The following is a 22,805-nucleotide window of genomic DNA, read 5'->3' on the forward strand; positions in this document are numbered from 1 at the left end:
TATTGGAATAAACATTAATAAATGTTTATATAGGGTTATGTCAGTTATGGGTGTGAGTGTGTGAGTGACTGTCTGTCTGCCCTGCAATGGACTGGCGACCTGTCCAGGGTGTATCCTGCCTTCCGCCCAATGACCGCCGGGATAGGCCCCCCTGACCCTAAGGGAGAAGCGGCTTAGAAAATGGATGGATGGATGGATGGATGTCAGTTATTATGACAAGCTTATGTAGGCATTATGAATTGTACCTGAAAGTAATATTACCAAGAAACTTAGTCAGAACTGTTCACAATGGTGGTGATAGGAACCAGACGTCCACCTCTAAAAGCTCCCTCAGAGAAAGAGGTTACATGAAATTGTTATTAATGCGAGGAAAACTGTATTTTTCAGATTTATCACTATTTTATTGTTATCAACACTGCATATAAACAACTTTGGATAGTGAATAAAAATGGCTATATGTGCGACCCCTGGTTCCACCAGTGTGGGGGGGTCGACTTTCTCCACAGTGAACCATTTCACATCAAACTACTCTGACTTTATATCCCAGTCACTGAATTTTGCAGAATTTGTTGAATATCAGTGGAATTCCCCTTTAACCAGCGTATTAATCTATTATGTGTATTCATACAGTCTACACTTGGTTGTGTATGAGTGGGGGGGCTGTAGAGGACAATGCAGCCCCTCGATCACACCCTAAAATACTGTAATATACAGTGAAGAATGTGATTCATAGATGGTTATGTTGCAGTGTCGAATGTGCTCGTCTAATGACCTTTTAACCTTTTGATACACTGTAGTCCTGAACTAAAACTTGTATTTTTATAAACCTGATTTCAGGCATGCTCAGCTACGTCTTCAGCGATGCCTTCTGTTCATACTTCTTTACTGTAAAAAGAAAAAAAAGATATGTAAATAGTTAATGGGACATAATTTTCTTCACTAATGTTTGGTGTCTGTTGTGAATGGTCGGGTCTGTCTCTGTTGGAGCTTTGCTACCTGTGTTGGTGCCTGTTGTCTATTTTTGTAGTTGTTTTAATAAAGTAACCATTTCAGACCAGAAGAACTGAGGAATTGGTTTATTTTATGTATTCATTTTTAAATAATGCACATTTCTACAATCATGTCATTCGCCTAAAGATTGCCCCACATCTGTATGAACATGGCAAGCATTCAGTCCGATTTGTAGGGGGGAAAAAAACAAATAAAAGACATGAAAAGTTTTTGCTGATCCAAACGCTACTATGTGAGCGACGGCTGGGACTGCAGAGACGTTCGTTTCTCTGCAGCTGAGGTACAAAACAGCATTAGAGCTGGAGATGTCAGTTGAAATCAGCATGCATCATTGGATAAATTGGGTTTCAGGCACTTGGTGATAAGTGAAGGCATAAACTAGGCATGCATGAGGTATTAATAATAATATCATTAGCACAGCTGCACAACATGGACAACATACAATACAGTATTATTATATAATCTTTTGGGTATAAAGTTATCAGAACATGCAGGCCCAGAATTTTTGAATAACATATCATAAGACTATTGTTAGACTAACTGGATCACCAAAATGCCTTTTCTGCTTATTCCACCAGGTGGCACCATTTGTACCTGGTGCGCAGGCGGCCCAATAACATTGCATTCACCCACTACTGTAAATCGCTCTGGATCAAAACGTTGGTTAAATTAAAGTCGTTTTGAATCCATTTCATGAAGAGAAGCATCTGCTACAGTATGTAAATGCAGGAATCACATGCTGACTTGTCAAAGAAGAGCTGAACAAAGTACAGGGTGTCCCAAAAAACTGACATCTTTCTCAATTCTCCAATTATCTCAAATTTTAACAAAATGTGTGAAAACTAACCAATGTTCTGTTTTCAGGTTGAAGAAAGACGTTCTCTAGGAATGAAAAGGTATTTTGTGTGTTGGAATATTCTCGAACACAGTCAAACAAGAGCGCGCAGTGAATTTTCCAGAAAATTCAATAAAAAAAAGCACTAACTGGAGTCTGTTACGCAAGACATGCTACAGCGCGTTTGGCAGGAGCTGGACTACCGACTTGGCGTGGCGTGGGGTGGCGTGGGGTGTCCCAGGCGGTGCGCCTCGAACATGTACTCACTCAGAAATTCACATCCCAAATGAGGTCTGTTTTTTTGGGACGTGCTGTGTATCACTGCTTTCAGAACAAAACCTTGTCTGGTTTGTCCTTTTGGTCGTTTTTCAGTTTTTCACAATGTGAAAATGCCTGTTGCCCTTTAGGTTGTGTGTAAATTTCACAATGGACCAAAAGAAACAGCCCAAAATGACCTGGAAATGGACTTGCATTGTTTTTTGCAAAGTTACCAATTTGGAGGTGCAAAGTTTTGTTCCGACAGCAGTGATGAACTTTGTTTCTGAAGGAGTACTTTGGAGTCAATAGTTCATCACACTGTGTCTTGTGATATTGTGTCTGGTCATTTGCACCTGTAATAACTTACACTTATCTTAAGCACACATCAGCGAACCCTTGATGTGACCTAGTTAAAGCGTCATACTGACCAAAAAATTGTTGGTCAGGATGCTCACAGCACAGTAAGAACATTGCATTTTCCAGCCGTCTGTGATCTCATTATTGCCGATATCCTAAAAGAGTTTAATACTAAGACACCAGCTAACAAAATGATGCACGGTGCAGCTCTAATGAGCAGGTGGCCGATTACAGTAGCACAAAGTGCAACAGATGATCAAACACGCAGCGCTCGCACCTCTTTCCCTTCACGCTTACTAAAAACAACCTTCTTCAGGACAACCCCCTCACGCTGAGGCTCACATCAGTGACTGACCTGGATTTAACAAACTTTATGGCCAACATGAAACCGCACCTTTTCTCTGCGCTTCCGCTTCCCTCCTCCGCTGAAGAAACCAACAGTTTCGTTCACACACTTCCTTCTACCTCCGCTACCAATCACTTCAATCAAGCGTTGCACCCTCTGAGATCACATTCAGTCGTTCTGCTTTGACTCCACCAGTCGGTTATTGGCCATCGTGGTTTATAGACGTTTTGCTGCTGCCATATAAAAAAAACACCAGCTGCCCTTTATAATATGTCTAAATATGTTTCATAATAAATGGACCAGTAGAGCGGCTTATTATTCACAGCTACAGTGTCGTCAGAGTTATTCTGAAGTTAAAGGAAAGAGCAAAAGAAGCCTGGACCCGCTGGCGGCTTCTGGACGGGTCCAGGCTTACGTTAAAGAGGTAACATTATTCCCTTTGTTTTGTTACATATACATAAATACAGTACTGCACAAAAGTCTTAGGCACCAAAGCACAATATTTCAGACCATTTAGCTCTGCAGTAAATGTGCAAATGCAAATAAACATGAACGCAGTAAAACTAGTTGATACCTTGTGAGCTAGTTTGAACTAGCACAGCTCATTTAATTTAACAAAGCATTAATTATTCAAACTAGGTGCTGGATGATTACAGTACCCGGCTGCTATGAGATGTTTGGAAATGGTTAAACGAACACACTGACATGGCAATTTACTACTAACTGCACTAACGTTATTTGTAGTTACTGTAATACTGGGGCCTTTCGCCCAATGATGGCTGGGATGGGCTCCAGCACCCCCCGTGACCCAGACAGAGAAGTGGCTTAGAAGGTAGGTGTGTGTGTGTGTGTGTGTGTGTGTGTGTGTGTGTGTGTGTGTTTGTAATGTTAGTTTTTTCTTTTTCAGAGCAAATAAATAATTAATATCCTCATAACGAGCTTTAATTGTAATTTTCTGAGAAGCGAAAACCTCAACAACAATAATAAACTCCACATATTTTTATAATATATGTAAAAAAATGTTTATCTGGGCACTGAGATCACTTATTTGCTTAAAAAAACCCAATAATAATACACAGATGTGTTAGCGTAACCACACAGCTCTCCTGGAGTTAGTCCTGTATTTAGTTAACATCCAACACCTAGTTTCTCTAATCAATCATTCATTTAATCAAATCAGGCGCTATTGATGACACTGAACAATTCTATATAGCATCTGAAGAGCAGCAAGAAGTCAGGAACCAAAAACACCTACATTTCACTGTATTTATGTTTATTTGTATTTATTCTAATGTTATACAAATGGGGTTTAACAGCGAAAGCACGTTTTAACTATTTGAACATATTTAAAAATAGTTTGAAACGATTTTTAGTGGCTGCCTAAAACCTTTGTACAGTGTTGATATACAGTCGTATGCCAAAGTTTGCTCAGCGCTGCTCAAATGACGTTTAGCTGATTTTCTGAGTGAAAACACACTTCAGCACATTTTAATACACAAATACGGTTCCTTTGCTTAGCTTAAAATATTTGGGGATTAAGTCATAAAATGTTTGGCACATTTTATGTGTTTTACATTTTTTCCTCCCCCAATATCAGCTAATAAACAGAAAGTGCGCACTCGCAGATAAATGACATATTTAAGCGTGTTCTCTGCCGAGAGTCACTGCCGAGAAAATGAACGAAACGCAATTTTCCCTGGGGGTCTTCAAACCTCTGCACATGGCCGTGAAGTAAGACCCATGGTGCGTTCTGAGTTAGAACAGCTGTTTTAACAGTGCAGCAGCGTCACACGGCGAGAGAGGACTGTATAAATACAGCAAAGACCATCAATCACATTTCTTACTGGGTATTCATTCACGTCAGGCTACACAAATCCGAATGCCTGTTTAACACGTAAGCAATGTAAATACAGGAAAACCCACAGCTGGGGTTTGACCACTGCTCCTACAGAAGACTCCAAACGGGGAAAGAAAAAAAAAAAAAAGAGAGAGATGCACAGTGCACTATATTCAGAGTGTGTTCAGGTGACGTTCCACTTCCTAAGTGATCTACTGATCAGTTTCTGCCTCAGACGGCTTTGTTACAGAACATCAGCTACATCGGTTTCGTCCGTTAGTCTTCAGCTAGACAAACAAGTTAAACAAGTATTAAAGTCTGTATGGCCAAAGGCAGAACTGTACACAAACAGTAGCTGTGGTGGCACAGTTAGTAAGGCTCAAGTCTAAAATGCACTTCGTTTATAATATAACTATCAGTAACTGAACGCGTTCACAAATTTAGTATATGAACTAAAACAATTCAAATCTCACGCACAGACCACAGAAATGCGTAACACAGACCCCCTAACACAGACCCCCTAACCCAGCTAACAGACATCACCTAAACAACAGAATGCAAAGAAAAACTCTGTAATAAAATTCCTGCTGACAAATGTACAAAATGTCAGAAAACGCCGGAGGACTACAAAAGCCCCCCAAAAAGCCCTCAATTACCATGAGATTCTAAAAAAAGAACAGCAATTTAAATATGCATGAGATATGATCGGGGGAGACGACATTCAGTACGCATGTTCCCCACCTCTCCAGTTCTGTCAGTGTCCCGTTCAGCCCATTCGAGTGGAGGAAACCTGCGAACACAGAATGAGGTTCAGTGTTCACTCACTGCAAAGACACACCAACAGCTGCAGTCAAGGGCAAACGTCTGCACTGCCTTTAGCTCCGAAATCATAAAAGAAAGTAATGCCGTGATAACAATATTAAAGTATTTCAAAATTATGGCATATCAAAATTTGTATTCCATAGCCAAATACACACATTTCTCACATGCTCACTGATTCGTGGTGTCATTTTGCAGTCATGCCGTAAAAAATCGTTGGCAAAAAAATTGAATTTAAAACATTTTCCACATATGGTAAACGCACATAATCAGCTGAGGCTGATTCAGGCTGAGCCATTTTTTTATAACAGTACATTAAAGTGCCAAAAGTAATAAGATTATTTAACAACTCAACACAGTCCGCACTGTAAAAGGTTCTCTTAAATGTGCATTAAATTACACACGCAGTTTACATGAAGCCAACTGGTGGAGAAAGTAAGCTTCATTTACTTGTTAGAAACATTAGCCTCGTAGCTCCAGTATAAGACGAAAGAATCAATATACATAAAAACAAAAGGTGGAAATTGTACTGTAACGGTTTTATGCACTGTGAAAATGTATACATTGGAAAAAGAAAAACAAGCTAAATGTAGTCGACATATAATTTCTGTACAAATATTCTAAGATTATTCAGCCTCTTTCTAGATGAGCAATGTGTGAAACATGCAAAGGTTACCTGCCAAGAGAACAGAAGACAATTTCACAAGATAAAATGACTAAAAACAAGTTAAATGCACTGAAATTAAATAAATAAACTCTGATATCAGTCAGAACATTATTCATTAAATATTACTTAATGAATGATGTTCTGACAAAGATACCAAAATGAGAAATATTAGATATGTACCAGAAAATTTCACCTGTCAAGACCATTTTTGTGTAATTACCTGAGAGATGTTGACTCCAGTCAGTTTCTCCACAGTTAGAGGCAGGCGGGTCATAATATCCAGAACCTCCCCAGTCAGCTTGGCTGCTCCCACCTCCGAGCCTCCGCTGGACACCATGGTGACTTTCTGGGCCGCAGAGAGGGGCTTGGTGATCTCTTCTGCCATCTTGAGGAGAAAACAAACATCAGGTATTTTAAAAAAACAATCCACCGACAGCATAATTAGGCAGAATTGATTGACTGCTTGATTTATTATGGTTCTCTTCATGATGGGGTGGCTGACCAGAGGCAGTTTTTCCAGCAGCATGTCCACCATGGCTCCCTCCTTGTACTGCTTGAAAGCCTCAGCCTTCTTGGCCATCTGCTCTGCCTCGGCACGACCTTTAGCTTCCATAGCAAATGCCTCGGCCTCTCCTTTCATCTGACAGAGAGAACGAGAGAGAGAGAGAGAGAGAGAGAGAGAGAGAGAGAGAGAGAGAGAGAGAGAGAGAAAGGCAATTTATAACCTCTAATATCTTTTATGATTCCTGAAAATACAGCACAGAAGGAAAAAGCAAGGGAATTTACTAACTCACTCTAATAGACTCTGCCTCAGCTTCAGCCTCCATGATCAACTGCAGCCTGCCAAGCAAAGAAGAGGGGATGTGTTACAGGCCTTAATGGTTCACTTGTGTGTTTGTTGGTGACTCATATCATGTGCAAAATATGAAGTTAAACCTGCTACTGACATGTATGTAACGATGGGTTTGATGCAATACAATCAAATATAGGGAAACCGAGTCAGATTGACAGGAACAGGAGTGACCAGGCCTACAACACAAATATAGCCATTTTATTTACTATCCAAAATGACCAGTGAACCTTCACGTGTCTTCTGAGTTTTTATACGTCATTGATGATGGTAAACCTGAAAAATGAACTGCCTCACAGCAGCGTACAAGTACCTCTCTGACGTAAATGGCTTTTAGACCAGTTCTAGACCGAACCTTCTCTAGCGTGTCATGACTCAATGTCTCAAACATTCAAGGAAGCTTTCAGAGGCATTAACCTCGACTTGTGATTCCTAGCAGCAACACTGTGACCATTTTTGACTCAGTAAGTTTCTCTAGAACAGCGCATTTCACATCAAACCACTCAGAACGACTTCAGACCATTTTAATTACGCAGACATTTGGAAAAATCTGAGCAATTCAGTTTCTCATAATGTTCAAAAGCGCTTCTAAAACATCATGAGAGGAAAAGCAATAAACCAATGATATCACTGTTCACTGCTCCCTGCCCACTCTCTTATCGACAGAACGTTAGCAGAGACAGAGACCCTCAGGTTGTTGTTTCCACACAGCTCTTCCAAAAAATCAGATTTTTACCTATTCACACCTGTAATATGAATATATCCAGTGTCTCAAACACGTCTGAAATATACATGGGGAACACGCAGCCAGGGATGGTATTATAATATATATGAATATTCAAACTTATATCAGCTGTATATTTCACTTGATTACGCATTCCATATGGCATCCATGGTTTAGATTAAAAAAAGGAAATGAGCAACATAAAATATTTCTGAAAATCCTGTACATGTACATAACCCAGAAGGATAAGTGGCTTAGAAGTGTGTGTGTGTGTGTGTGTGTGTGTATACACTATATTGCCAAAAGTATCCGCTCGTCTGGCTTCTCACGCATATGAACTTGAGTGACATCCCATTTTTAATCCACAGGGTTTAATATGATGTCGGCTCACCCTTTGCAGCTATAACAGCTTCAGCTCTTCTGGGAAGGCTTTCCACAAGGGTTAGGAGTGTGTATGGGAATTTTTGTCCGTTCTTCCAGAAGAGCATTTGTGAGGTCAGACACTGATGTTGGACGAGAAGGCCTGGCTCACAGTCTCCGCTCTAATTCATCCCAAAGGTGTTCTATCGGGTTGAGGTCAGGACTCTGTGCAGGCCAGTCAAGTTCTTCCACACCAAACTGGCTCATCCATGTCTTTATGGACCTGCTTTGTGCACTGGTGCGCAGTCATGTTGGAACAGGAAGGGGCCAAACTCCCCAAATGGTGCTTGGTTTTATACACCTGTGGCCATGGAAGTGATTGGAACACCCACAAATACAAATACACTGAGGTACAGCCTGCGTGTGGGAAACTTACTTATGCACATGTTGATAGTGGGTCTGAGAAACTAAAGATTATTCACGTGCTGTGGTTACAAGTTACCGTTCAGCCTCAGCGAGTTTCTCCAGCCGGTATCTCTCGGCCTCGGCTGGTTTCTTGACCTTGGCCTCCAGTTCTTTCTCTTTGCGTGCGATTTCCTGTTCCTGCAGTGTAATCTGCTGCGTGCGCTCCACCACCTTCACCTGCATCTTCTCCTCCTCAATCCGTTGCTTTGTCTTAGCCACCTAATGCAAAAGAACAAGGAAGAGGGAACGATTATCATGTCATTCTCCAGCTTCTACACTATAACAAAAAAAAGCTGAATGAGCTGAACTTGCTTGCTTAAAACGTGTACATTATTTTCACATGAATATTACTTCTGATAATACCTGTGCTGTTATATTTCTTTTTTCACTGTACACATTTGACGTAAATTCAGTGCATCACTTTTATCAGTTTACTATTCTAGATTTTGCGAATGACTTCAGAAGGCGGCGGAACTCGTATAATTGATCCTGGGGCTGTCACACGACTCCCGTACCTGAAGCTGATAGGCCATCTCAGATTCAGCCTTCTTGGTGTTGACCTCTATGTCATAGGCAGCCTTCTTCAGCTCATAGTCTCTCTGGGCCTTCGCCATCTCAATCTCATTCACATACTGTGCAGATACTTTCTCCTGCGTGGCATGAGCTTCCTAAACAGACACACAAAGTGAATAGTAAGCAAGAGTATAAATCAACTTTTTTTTTGGTTGTTTTTTTTTTTTGTACAATTCATATTTTTACTTACATAAATATGATGCAGACAATAAAAGCAAGCCTTTTTGGGTAAGGTGGTTTAGAAAATCACTTGAGAACTTTATATTTGCCAAAATTGAGAGCACACTTACACTAATACTGTATACTGACACCGTAATAAACACTCTGGTTCTGCTAAGGCTTAAAACCATAACGTTTAAAACCAGAAGCACAGCAAGTAACGTACAATATGTTAGTAACAGGTTCATTTCCATTCATTCGTAAATCACAAGTGAAGAGCATGGCGTGAGGGTATAGTTTTTAATATACTGTCACCTGTGTTTGCGAGTTTGAAGCTTATATACTTGTCATTAGGAGTATAATTAGGGGGTTAGATAATCATCAATAGACATGTGGTCTTACAATCCAAAAATTTAAGTAGTATTTCTAAGCACATTATAGGCTAGAATAAAGATAACTGTAATGCAATCTTCTAACTATTCAAAGCCATCTGTATAATGCCTTATGAATCCATTATAACACTGTGAATGTGTTCATATATTCATAGACAGGGTATTCCTATTAAAGGGGTAACGAGAAGTCTTACCCTAATGACTGCGTCTCTCTTGTACTGAGCCTCCCCGATGCGAGCGTCTCTCTGAACCTGAGCAGTACGAGCTTTACCCAGAGAGTTGAGGTAGTCCTTACAGTGGGGCAAAAAATGGAGTTAGTTCAGTAAACGTTACAAGGTAAGGGAGTGTATTACTGTATGTGTGTGTTGAGCCAAGTCACCTGGTCATCATGAACATCCTTCAGTGTGTAGCTGACCACTCCAATGCCCATGTTGACCAAGTCAGAAGAAGCCACCTTGAACACCTGCTCTGAAAACTTCTTACGATCCTGATAGATCTCCTTCAGGATAATAGAAATTGGGTAGAAAGTAACATTAGGAGCTGATGAGTACACGCTGGATCTACACAAATAAGCAAAAATGGGATACAAGTAGGAACGGGACGTAGGGGTGGGCGATATGGCAAAAATAGTGTATCACAAGGCTTTAGGATATTTTCACGATGCACAATATAAATTACGATATTTACATGTTTTCTTTCTGAGCTTTAATAAGTTGAAAGAGACACATTAGAGCCTGTAGTCCCACATATTAAAAGAAATGAAACTAAATTAATAATAAACCTACAAGTACAAAGATTTTTATTTAATGTTTCACATACTGTGCAGCAGTGATTCATTAAAACTGACCTAATTTTTTGGCCAAGATGTTGTACTTGACAATGTTATGAAGGCGGATGGCTACGTTGGCTGTATGTGTTTGTTTTTGAAGGGAATGTCCACCATTATGTCTAGCAGGCTGTCTCTTGTTGTTGGTGGGATGGGGTAGGGGGTGGTTCTATAGTTTCTTACCCCTCTTACCCCTGACCCACTTATGCTCACCTTTTAATGGAACATGCAGTCAGTACATGCAGTGTTGACAGTACTGACAGTATCCACAATATGCTCAAAGCGTACAGCGACATAACTCAATCACCATAATGATAAAGTACCAAGAAATGGCCCATCCCTGACAGGATGGTATGAAAATATCATAATTTCATTAACAAAAACTATCACATTTACTGCTGTTAACACTATATGGTTAAAAACTTCAAGAGCTGAAATCAGCACAAGGGCAAATTTCAATTTACCCCATAGGCAAGGTTAATTGTAACAGATGGAAGAGTCCGTTTCTTTAAATGCTCTAAACTGATCATGTATAAATGCTATAAAAGTCTAACATACATACAAACATACAATATAAAACATACAGTGTGATGCTGTTTGAATCAGACAAGTTTTCCAACCCAAATAAAGAGATATCTGCATAAAAATATATATATATATATGATTAGTGAAAGAGTTGTCAGAAATCGCCAATTTTAGACCAAAGTTGAAAAGCAAATTTTAACATGACAAAACTGGAATATATTTTATTGAAATGGCCACAGAACAGGTTCAATTTTGGCTTTCTGTCACCCAAACACTTCATTCGTTCAATGTTTGCTCTCTCAGACATTCGTTTTTTATCAACACTTGTTTCAGCAGCAGAAACAAATCTGCACTGTAGTGAGCCCCTCCCATTTGAAAATGCCAGCTGACCTCTACACTGGCTGTGTTTACATGCAAATTTGAAAAAAAATTTATTAAATACATTCCTATTATAGATTAAGACTGTGGTGTTTATTCTCACTCTACTTGACAATCTGACATAAAATCTCTGTTTACATTCTCACTACAAGTAATTCGATCCAAAATAACACACACACACACACAAAGTACCACTTAGTGTAGACGTTACCATGACAACAACAATTAAACTTTGCGATAGGGAATGTAATCAGATACAGGCATTTATACGGTTATTATTCTTCTATTTAACAGATTATTTACACGATTATCCTCCTCCTTCAATCGGATAGAAGTTGTATACCGAATGTCTTCCATCACACTAGACTGTTCCAAGGCGTTTACATGGACGTATTCTATCCCGACTGAGCTTTTAGTCAGATTATTAACAGGTTATCAGGTGCGTAAACGTGGCCACGGAGTCGGAATTTCATGATGAATGGAACAATACAATTATTAGAATAACACCTGGTAAGATTAACTTACATTGAAACTTTTTTTTTGTTTCTCTTCTTACTTTTTTGGAGATTTTGCTGACAGCGACTACGTGTCGTTCCCTGCGGCAGATATTTACCTTCACTGTGACTTCATAAAGAGACTATAATCACACCAATCATACACGTTTTTCAGAAATATTAACATCTAAAAAGTGTTGAGTATGATTTCTACCACCGTTTGTCATTAAAACAAGTAACTGTCCCATCCATAGATGACAGATTACACTGTGCATCTGTAGACAACAGAAGCATCACAGTGGTATTTCCTGATTCTCGTTCCACAGCATGTTCTTCCACTTTACTGCGCAGTGTGCGGGTGTGTGTTTGTACCTCCACGGTCAGGTGAGCGATGATGGCTCTCTGGTGCCCCTCGAGCGTCTCCAGGGCGATCTGAGAGATCTCAGCTTCTGATTTGCCCATGAACATCTGACAGGCTGTGGCCAACATCTCCTTATTCTGGCCCTGGATCTTCACCTGTAGAGTTACATACAGACGGAAGGTCAGCGTGAGTGAGTATGCGTGCGTACATGTCCATTCTAAGGTTTAATGCTATCTGCAGCAGCTCCCAGGAGTTATTAATGTTATCACAGATGCTTTGGATTGCTACCAAACACATGGAAGAACACCAGAACACCCCATTACTGTCCATAAACTATCAAACACAACTGATTAAAACTATGATTGACACATCTCTCAGCCCATCACAATCATGTCCAAACGCTACCTCCTAAGTCAAGGAAATAAAAACGGCGGTGGCAGTAACCTACTCTGAATTATTAGACTAGAAAATGGTGGAGCTGTTTTTATTCCATTTCTGAAAGTGCAACAGTTTTGGACTAAACTGTGAGGAGGACCAAACGCACAGCTTAATAACAAAGCTAATAACGAGCCAAACTGTTCAGACTTCAAACTTTTATGGGTTATTATATTCAATAAAATCATTTTAATATGATGTTTTATTAACGATACAGAAAAGTGTCAAGATCACTTAACTAGTTCGCATTTTTTACTTTTTTAACAGCAACAGCTCAATAAATCAGTCAGATTAAACAGAACTGCACAGCCCTCACGTTTAGTTCAAACTCAGTGAGCAAAGATAAACATTAATGCATTCGTACTCTTGGCTTTTTTTGTATATCACTGCCGTCCAAAATTGATCTCATTTTTGGCTTTTTGACCATTTGAAATGACCTGTGGTGCATAAATTTCATGATGAAAGGACCAACAGAAATGACCCAAATTTGCTTGGAAAAAAGTCGGGTTCCACTGACTTACATTAAAAGTAGAGTATGTTGTTTCCTTCTCCTGTAAAGTTACGTATACTAGGTTTTGATCCGACAGCAGTTTTGTATATGCATCATTAAAGTGTGCTGAAGGCTACAGTATAAAAGATGACGATTCCTCCTCAGCTTATAACAGCATTTTAAAGCTTCAGAGTTAGCATTAGCTCATCTGAAAGGGCAGCTTCCGTGGCTAAATCCTCCTCCTCAATAGCCACGAACATCAAGCGGCCATGTGACTTCCCTGGTTTGATTAGTGTATACATGGTTCTAGAAACCATGTTTTTGTTCTCATTCAATTGGACAACATTCATATTTTGTCAGCTCTCCAACATGCATGTCTGCTCTGATCTTGTAAAGCCAGTTCACTTCTGAACAAAAATGTTTCAGATGTTCTTCTCTGTCAATTTAAATTTTCCTTTGTGCAAATGAACTTTTTAGTTTGTACAAGTGTTACGGATGATACCATGTAGACTGAGCTGAGAGTTTGCCAGATGGAGCAACAATCATTTTTAAATCTTAATTTTTTTTTTAATTCTGGCTTTCAATTTTAAAATGTATGAGATTTTTTGCAAACATCTGATGGCTTTTATCAGATATTTGTTGCAGCCCAACTCAAGCAAACACTCCAAAAGTGGACACTTCGAGGTACAGTAAGCTAATAAAAAAGCATGCATGTGTTTAATAAGCTACTGATAAGCAGCGTGTTACGGGAATGCTGTCCGGCCCTCCAGTAGGGTTCGGGAGATGAGATGCAAATAATACTGGACCTGGACCAGAACCAGCGCCAAATCAAACTGAGCAGTTTGAGCTTCAGCTCTGAGATTTGACAGAAGACAAACATTTATACCTCCTTCAAAATATTACAAAATCAGTGAAGTGAGGGAATTCCTGGAGACAGAGAGATTTTCCTTCATGTTTTCTGCATTCTAGTTTGGACACTGGCCCCTCAGTGGACATGTTAATACTACATTCAAGTATGTCTGCAGACACGTCTGTGCATAACACATTTGCATGTTCACAGATGCAGTAGAATAAATCAGCCTTTAATTTCACACATTAACATTCACTCCAGTTATTTATCCTACTTATTTTCTTTCAATCTAGAAAAAATAACGTATTTACAATTTGTCTACATCTGAATATTGAAAGGGAGTTTTAATTTAATATCTGATCCCACCCGACAGCACTAGTCTGTACTGCTGACCTGTGCGATGCCAGTCACAGAGATGGGGACCCCATGTCTGGTGTAGACTTTATCACTCTTCACATTCAGAGTTAGAGTATTCAGAGATATCCTAAAAGAGAAAAAGAGAGAATTAAGTGATCCAGTGATGCAAAGTTGTGTCACAGTGTCAGAAACCACAGAAAGAAGTGTATTAGAGGATGTTTAACAACACAGCTTGGTTTGAGGCAAGCGTGTTGTGATCTAGGCGTGCAGATCAGATTTTCACACTGATAATTAGTGGGTATAAGTTTCCATTATTTGTTAGCTTTATCAGCTTTGTAGCTCCAGTGCAGAACTATAGAACCTACAGACACTTCAGACACCTTGGCTGACTGACGACATTGGAGGTGAGGCAGAAACAATACGTAATTTTTGCTGAACTTTGTTGAAAGACAGAATTAACATAAGGACAAATACCTCTGAATCTGCTGAATACAAGGAAGAACAAACACTCTTCCACCTGAAATCATGACGGGAGGAGAGCGCCCACAGCCTGAGAAGAGAGGGAAAAAACTAATTAAACTCCAGTATTGCTTAAAGGCCGCAGAAGAAAGGAGGCAAACAGGAATAAAAGTGCTGTGCCAGTTTCTCCTGATTACTGTGATGCTCCCAAAATCAGTAAATCCTCTTTATAGTTCACTTACACTGTGAGCACAAAACAGAAATGAGGTCAGACCCTCATTAGAGCAGGTATCATTTGGGTGGTGGATCATTCTCAGCACTGCAGTAACACTGACGTGTTGGTGGTGTGTTGCGCTGGTCTGGGTGGATCAGACACAGCAGTGCTGCTGCAGTGTTTAAACACCTCAGTGTCACTGCTTAACTGAGAGTAGTCCACCAAACCAAAGAATATCTAGCCAACAGCGTCCTGTGACCACTGATGAAGGACTAGAGGATGACCGACACAAACTGTGCAGCAGCAGATGAGCTGTCGTCTCTGACTTTACATCTACAAGGTGGACCGACGAGGTAGGAGAGTCTAATAGAGTGGACAGTGAGTGGACACGGTGTTTAAAAACTCCAGTAGCACCGCTGTGTCTGAGCTACTCAGAACAGCACAACACACACTAACACACCACCACCACGTCAGTGTTTCTGCAGTGCTGAGAATGATCCACCACCCAAATAGTACCTGCTCTGTGAGGGTCCATGGGGGTCCTGACCACTGAAGAACAGGGTAACAGAGTATCAGAGAAACAGATGGACTACAGTCTGTAACTGTAGAACTACAGAGTGCAGCTATATGGTCAGTGGAGCTGATGAAGTGGACAAAGAGTGTAGAAACAAGGAGGTGGTCAGAATATTATGCCTGATGGGTTTATAGAAATGCGCTGATACAGTGCAGCCTTCTCAGGCCTTCACCAGGACACTATAAATGGCACAGTCACTGTTTTGTGTGTCCGGCATGTTGTGGTGCTGTTTGCATTCTCAGCTGTTTCGTCATCAGTGTCCAATCAGTTCACTTTCTAGCCAACGCTTCATAGAGAACAGTGATGAAGTTAATTAGTGAACCACTCTGAGCACAGAGTCTAACTCAACACACACAGACCGCAAGATTTGTTAAAGCTGTGTGGGCAGGACAAAACATATCAGCCTTACTCATGACCCAAGATTAGGACAGCTGAGCTTACACCAAAGAAGAATGTTGGCAAAATACATCAGACACTTAACGGACATTAGGAGTCACTCATAGGACACATATTACACCTGTACAGTGAGAGAAAAACACATATTCAGACATTTGTTATTTAAGATGATTCCAGTGCATACAACCGTTAAATTTACAGCCATAATATCTTGTGACTTGACTTGTATTTTCTCTCATATAAACAAAAGTGTGTTTTCATAAGCATAAAGATTTGTTTACTAAAAAAAAAGAAAATAAAACTGACTGAACAACACTATGGTCATATAGTCAGTTAATGCTCTTAAAATGACAGTTCTTCGAGGGTTCTTTAGTAAAGAAAATGGTCCTCTATAGAACCGTGAACACTCAAAGAACCCTTTGTGTGATTAAAGGGATCCTGGCATTGTGAAAAGACTTCTTCAGATTGACGGAGAATGAGCTGTAGATGGTCCTATACGGCACCTTTTTGAAAAGGGTTCTATATAGCACCAAAAAGGGTTCTTCTATTGTTACAATAGAATCTACTGTAACAACAGAAGAACGCTTTTTGATGCTAGAACAAAGAGGTTCTATGTAGAACCATGTAAAACACACTATCCATTAATCTGAAGAACTTTGTAACAATGCAAAGAACTCTTCAATCACACAAAGGGATCTTTGAGTGTTCACGGTTCTGTAGAAAACCAATTTTTTTACTAAAGAACCCTTGAAGATCTTGTTTAACTGTGATCAATATATTATTATTAAAATATACATACATATGGGGGGGGGCCTTTGGGGAATTATTTGCGGTTCACCAAGAGAAGTGGGCCAAAACTGAACCACAGTGCTGCAAAAAGCAAAATATTTGGTACATTTGATGTCTTTTTTGCTGTTTATGTTTATGAATACACACTTTTTTGTTCGTATGCAAGTCAAAAGACGTTAAGCGTGCGAATTTGGAGTGGATGTGTGCACTGAGAGTACGTCACCTACTCTCCTTACTGTTTAGAGCCTACACACAAGAGCAAGATTAAAAGAAATTTAGGTTTAACTGAAGCCTACACTCTGTTTCATATGAATACAGGACGCCGCTGGTATGCAGTGTTAACAGATATGTTTGTCTGTGGGTCGGTCCACGTCCGTTCTAGAGGAAAGGAATTTGCAACACCACCACCCACCCCCGCCAAAATTTCGAGGCAGCTGATAAGATGCCAGCGATTCCAGAGGCACTTTTTGCAAATGCTCAACGATTAAATTACCAAATTAAACAAGTAAGAATAATAATTAATTATCATCCGTAGCTGATTTCATTTTTTATTAAGTATTAGTTCGAATGTTCTCTTGAGTTTGCCTGAACACTTAATTTGCCTGAACACTGAAATCTTCATTTTTTTTCTAACTGATTTTACACTGAATCTCTTAATAAAATGATAGAAAATCCAAATTTGCTCATTCACAATATAAATATACAACATTTTTTCACTTTAAAACAAATCAAAACAAATGCTGTGGCATTTCGTTCATGTTAAATTCAGTGTCTTTAATATTATTCAACTAAACAGTTAAGCTCCACATGCACTGTCGAACCATGAGCACCATACGATGAACTTACTGGACTGTTTTCCGTGCCTCCTCATCTTAAATATCAACAAACATCGTCGACTGTAATGACGACGTTTTGAGACAATGTTCTTTTTTCTTTGAACATTTAGTCCTACTAGAAACATGTCTGGTCCCCGTTGGGGGGCCCAAACAAATGAAATGGACAGTTCACAGAAATTTTCATTCTTCTATTTGAAAATACTCCGTTTTTAAGTAACCGTAGTCTAATATCCCAACGGGGAAATATTTCATATTGCTAGGAATACAAATTAAAAATCAAAATGCAGAACTTTTAATGTCACTTCATTATGTTGGCATAAAAGGTGATCCTGTCCTGGTTCTTTGGCTACCAGCTGACCTAAAGAACAATAACCTAGAGCTACACAAAATGACACTGTACATATTTCTCATCTTTTCGTTTGAAATTACGTCTGTCAAACAAATAAAGAAACTAATCATGTTCAGTAACATTAATGTGTGCAATCAGATTTAATCACATTTGTATTATTTGCACAAATTCGCCCCTAAATCTGATTTTTTTCGCTTTAAAAAGCCAAACATCTTATTTTAGCTACATGAGGACGAAATGAGATCCGCCTGTATTTATTTATTACTTTAATAACACAATAACATTATTCTGTGTGAACTCAGGCTCTTGAAAGTAAATGGAGCTTTTGCTTATTAATTTGTCTGTGGCCTGTTGAAGGTGCTGAAGATTCGTTTTAAAAGCTGTATTTGAACAAAAGGGCTACATTCACTACATTCAATCAGAGCAGCTGGGCTTCAGCCTGTGGTACTACGGATGGTTCAAAGGGATAAACTAGGAAATGGCATTAAAATTAGAGCCGTTAATAATTTATTAAATTACCGTTGACCACTATATTACCATAATCTTAGCTGTTACACTCAAACGAGATCAATTTGTGGAAAACTGGATATTTCTTCCCAACATTTAAAGAAAGTTATTTATAAAGAATAAATCCTTATGGGAATATTGTGTCATTACACACTTGTAAATGCCTACCTGTTACACTCAGGGGAAGGCTGGACGTAGTGTCACCGCACGCTTATAAATACCTGTTACGCTGTAGTTACTCGGAGATGTGGCTTGCTCTTACCTGAGACCACCATCGCCTCATTCGGACCGCAGGTGTGGAACATCTTGAGACTGGATCAAACCTGGAAAATAATTCTAGATTATACAACACGTCCAGTTGTGATGACTTACTCATACTATTAAACAATTCAATTAAACCTTCAAAGCCAGCTATGAGACAGGACTCGCTGACCACTCATGTGATTTCTCTATCACCAGACAAGCAACTGGTTAATGTGGCTGAGCTAAAGGCGTGCTGCCCCACCCCTCCCCTCCCCCATTCTCCATGGTTTCCTGTTTCTACTGCACTGAAAAACAAACCACTACATGATTTGGGGACGCTAGCATGCAAGATCATTTCCCCACAGTACTGCAATTTCCTTTGTAGAGGGGAAACAGCGCATGCATCCTCAGCTATGTACAACAGTAAAATCAAACCCTAAAGGCTTCAAATAGCCCCCCCCTACTTATCATACTAGGAGCGCAGCTACATATATTTTCAGATTCTGTGTGATTTTTCATTGTGAGATCAAGATTCAATTCAGTTTGGTTCATTTTATGTGATATTATTGTTTGGATTCCATAGAGCTCTAATGACACACACCACACAGTGTGTTTACATGCACTCAACAATCCGATCACAATCCGATTTCTGCAGTTATCTGATTATTTAAATGGTTATGTAAACAGCACACTCCAATGTCTTAGACCTGAGCAAGGTCTAGAATTCCAGTTAAGAAATCTGATAAAGAGAGCTGGACTTTAGCTCAGTAATCAGACTTATCAGCGCATGTGAACTCTTTCTGTCGGATTTCTTAGTCCGCTCATGTGCGAAAACAGACCGCGGTACCGGAAATAAGGACGCTGCATTGACCCGAGACGCAGCAAAACACTTCAACATTAAAACATCACAAAGGTTAAATCTTCTGTATATAATTTCTGTATATAAATGGCAAAGATGCAAAGATTTTTGCCATTCCGACTGAATACAATCGGATTACAGATTCAGACTGAGGTGTTTACATGCTGACTCTATTCAACAATCTGATGAGAATCTTTGTTCACAAGCTCACTTCAAGTAATCCGATGCAAAATGACACGCATGCGTGGAGCAGCGCTGAGAGTAAACGTTACTATGACAGCGAGCATCACGTGAGGTCCAGTCAGTGTGAGATGAGCAGCAGTGAGCAGTGCTTGTGTTTTTAACTGCTTTAAACTGATGTCAGAAAAACGTCCTTCACATGTACTTATAAAGGAAGTTGCGAGAGGAAGACGTCGTGTTCTGAGACACATAATCTGGACGTCCGTCCCACCGCCGTCTTTTAAAGATCAGAGGATAAACTTCATCTCCTCTGCAGACCAGTTTCTGCTCCGCTGTGTTGAACGGTATAAACATTTCGCTATGACGCGACGCGCATGTGCAGAACGTACTTACATGATCCGACTGGAATGTAATCGGATTCAGGCATTTACAAGGCTATTATTCTTCTATTTAATGGATTATTTAGAGGCTTACCCACCTTGTTAAATCGGATAGAAATTGTAATCCGAATGGCCTCAATCGGATTAGTCCACTCCGATTGAGGTGTTTACATGGACGTATTCTATTCCGATTGAGCTATTAGTCTGATTATTAACGGATTATCAGGCTGCTTATAAAGGTGGCTAATGTAAGATGTAAACAAGTCATCCAGGACGGCTTGATGTGAAATTGTTCACTGTAGAGAAACTTGCTAATTGTTTCACAGTGGTGGTGAATGGAACCAGGGGTCACGATGTCTGTAACACAAACATAGCCATTTTATTTACTATCCAAAACGACCTGTGAACCTACATGAGTTTTGATTTGCGATGTTGACAAAGGTAAAGTAGTGGAAAAGCTAAAAAATGTTTTCTTTGGGGACTAACAGGCCTTCAAACACCTCATGCTTCAAAACAAATATGTTTTAAATCAACGATCTGCCGACAGCAATATGATTCTGATATATCGCACATCCCTAGTATGTATGCTGAATCCGACGCTATAAATAAGTTACTGTTTCATTGTTTCGTGACAGAATTACACTCATGAAGGGTATGATAAACATTTTTTTAAGTATTTAAATCCTTTCTCTTTTAGAATATCCATTAACCACAACAGATAATAACTGTAAAGGCATATTTATCTCTATGCTGACATTAAGATTAGTAAAAGGTAGCACCTAAAGGTTAAAAATGAACGCCACCAATTTTTTAAAACAATTCTACATAATTAAATGGTTGAGATGTAGCGTTAAACAGTCATTCAGAGTGGTTTGGTGCGAAATGCTCCGCTTTAGAGTAACTTGAGTCAGAATTGTTCACAGTGGTGGTGATAGGAACCAGACGTCCACCTCTAAAAGCTCCTTCACAGACAGTCATTACAAGAACTGGTTATGAATGCACTGCCAGATGCCGGAGACACCGCTTTGCGACGGCTTTGTGCGGTGGGGTACATGCAGGGCGTCTTAAGGCAAAAAAGTCCCCCCCAAAAAAACTTATGTTTTCAGCTTCATGATTATTTTACCATTATCAAGATTGCATATAAACACTCGGAAGACAAGCGTAGGTTCCCTGGTGGTTTCAGACAGTAAACAAAAGGTCTAGATTTGTGTTGTGGACACTGCGACCCCTGGTTCCTATCACCACCACTGTAAAGAAATCAGTGTCTCTGCAATCAACCGTTTCGCATCAGAGCACTCTGAATGACTCTGTTCACATGTCAGCGACTGAATTTCTCACAGACTCAGTCTTTGAGATGCAAACAGAGCTACATGTACTAGTATTGATCGTCTTGCTGAAAGACAGCTGGACAGTCCTTTCTAAACCATGTCAGAAGCTGATTTTAGCTCAGCCAACGTTACGTCGAGTTCATACCGCTGACACTAAACACAAGCTATAACTATTAACAGCCGCATTAATACCTGAAGCAAAACCAAAAATTAGTCAAATTTTCGGTAAATCGACTCGTAGGCAGAGCGCAAGTTAACGTTATGCTAACCATGCTAACCTAGCTACGATAGCCTCACGAGACGCTGCGCTGGCTGTGGATTAGCCTGTTAGCTTCCAGAGCAACGTAAACAAACTAGCTGACGGCTCCGGTTACGGCCTTTCTCGCCGTCCATTTGACGTTTATATCACTTTAAAATATACTTAATTTACTTCTTACAGCTTTCTTACCGACAGCGGACCGTTGGAAATGGAGTATGCAGTAAGAAATAGTTTCCTAACGGCGGAATCTCCTGAAGGATAAACTCTCTTTGGCGAACCAGCGACTCACGAGACGGTCGTAGCCGCGCCCATTCACTCATACACACACACACACACACACACACACACACACACACACACACACACACACACACACAAAGCAGCGCCCTCTGTAGGCTGCTCTCTGACATACACTGCTCAAAAAATTAAAGGGAACACTTAAACAACACAATATAACCACCAAGTAAATCAAACCTCTGTGAAATCAAACTGTCCACTTAGGAAGCAACACTGACAATCAATTTCACAGCTGTTGTGCAAATGGAACAGACAACAGGTGGAAATTATTGGCAATTAGCAAGACACACTCAATAAAGGAGTGGTTCTGCAGGTGGGACCACAGACCACTTCTCAGTACCTTTCTGCTTTCTGGCTGATGTTTTCGTCACTTTTGAGTGTTGGTGGTCTTTCACACTCGTGGTAGCAGGAGACGGACTCTACAACCCACACAAGTGGCTCAGGTAGTGCAGCTCATCCAGGATGGCACATCACTGCGAGCTGTGGCAAGAAGGTTTGCTGTGTCTGTCAGCGTAGTGTCCAGAAGCTGGAGGTGCTACCAGGAGACAGGACAGTACACCAGGAGACGTGGAGGAGGCCGTAGGAGGGCAACAACCCAGCAGCAGGACCGCTACCTCCGCCTTTGTGCAAGGAGGAACAGGAGGAGCACTGCCAGAGCCCTGCAAAATTACCTCCAGCAGGCCACTTGGCATTTGCCAGAGAACAGCTGGATTGGCAAATTCGCCACTGGTGCCCTGTGCTCTTCACAGATGAAAGCAGGTTCACA

The 22,805-nt window shown here is 40.2% G+C and overlaps 1 protein-coding gene across 3 annotated transcripts; it reads right to left on the reverse strand.

Annotated features, from left to right (window-relative positions):
• Nucleotides 1–1,060: 1,060 nt before the first annotated feature.
• flot1b (flotillin 1b) lies at nt 1,061–22,067 on the reverse strand. 3 transcript variants are annotated; one of them, XM_017706050.2, is made up of 13 exons: nt 21,932–22,067; nt 18,756–18,816; nt 14,844–14,919; nt 14,406–14,496; nt 12,249–12,392; nt 10,033–10,152; nt 9,848–9,943; nt 9,045–9,197; nt 8,567–8,748; nt 6,925–6,970; nt 6,633–6,770; nt 6,351–6,515; nt 1,061–5,434 (listed from the first exon to the last, which is right to left on the reverse strand). In XM_017706050.2, exons 2-13 carry the CDS (start codon nt 18,796–18,798, stop codon nt 5,411–5,413), a joined length of 1,278 nt encoding a protein of 425 aa, XP_017561539.1. In that variant the 5' UTR covers nt 18,799–18,816; nt 21,932–22,067; the 3' UTR covers nt 1,061–5,410. The 3 variants fall into 3 exon arrangements, with proteins under 3 accessions (XP_017561539.1, XP_017561541.1, XP_037393158.1); XM_017706052.2 differs by having other exon boundaries at nt 21,921–22,061; XM_037537261.1 differs by lacking the exon at nt 1,061–5,434 and having other exon boundaries at nt 6,327–6,515.
• Between the last annotated feature and the right edge of the window lie 738 nt (nt 22,068–22,805).

The sequence above is a fragment of the Pygocentrus nattereri genome, chromosome 3 (assembly GCF_015220715.1).
Source record: "Pygocentrus nattereri isolate fPygNat1 chromosome 3, fPygNat1.pri, whole genome shotgun sequence".
In the NCBI taxonomy this organism is placed as follows: domain Eukaryota; kingdom Metazoa; phylum Chordata; class Actinopteri; order Characiformes; family Serrasalmidae; genus Pygocentrus; species Pygocentrus nattereri.

What these genes read in the sequence shown, in the direction of transcription:
- flot1b (XM_017706050.2), bottom strand. Translation starts at nt 18,798, where the DNA reads ATGTTCCACACCTGCGGTCCGAATGAGGCGATGGTGGTCTCAG. An exon ending in AAACTCGCTGAGGCTGAACG is followed by an intron (nt 6,971 to 8,566) that starts GTAACTTGTAAC and finishes TTTGCTTGGCAG; the next exon opens with GCTGCAGTTGATCATGGAGG. An exon ending in TGCTGGAAAAACTGCCTCTG is followed by an intron (nt 6,516 to 6,632) that starts GTCAGCCACCCC and finishes TTTCTCCTCAAG; the next exon opens with ATGGCAGAAGAGATCACCAA.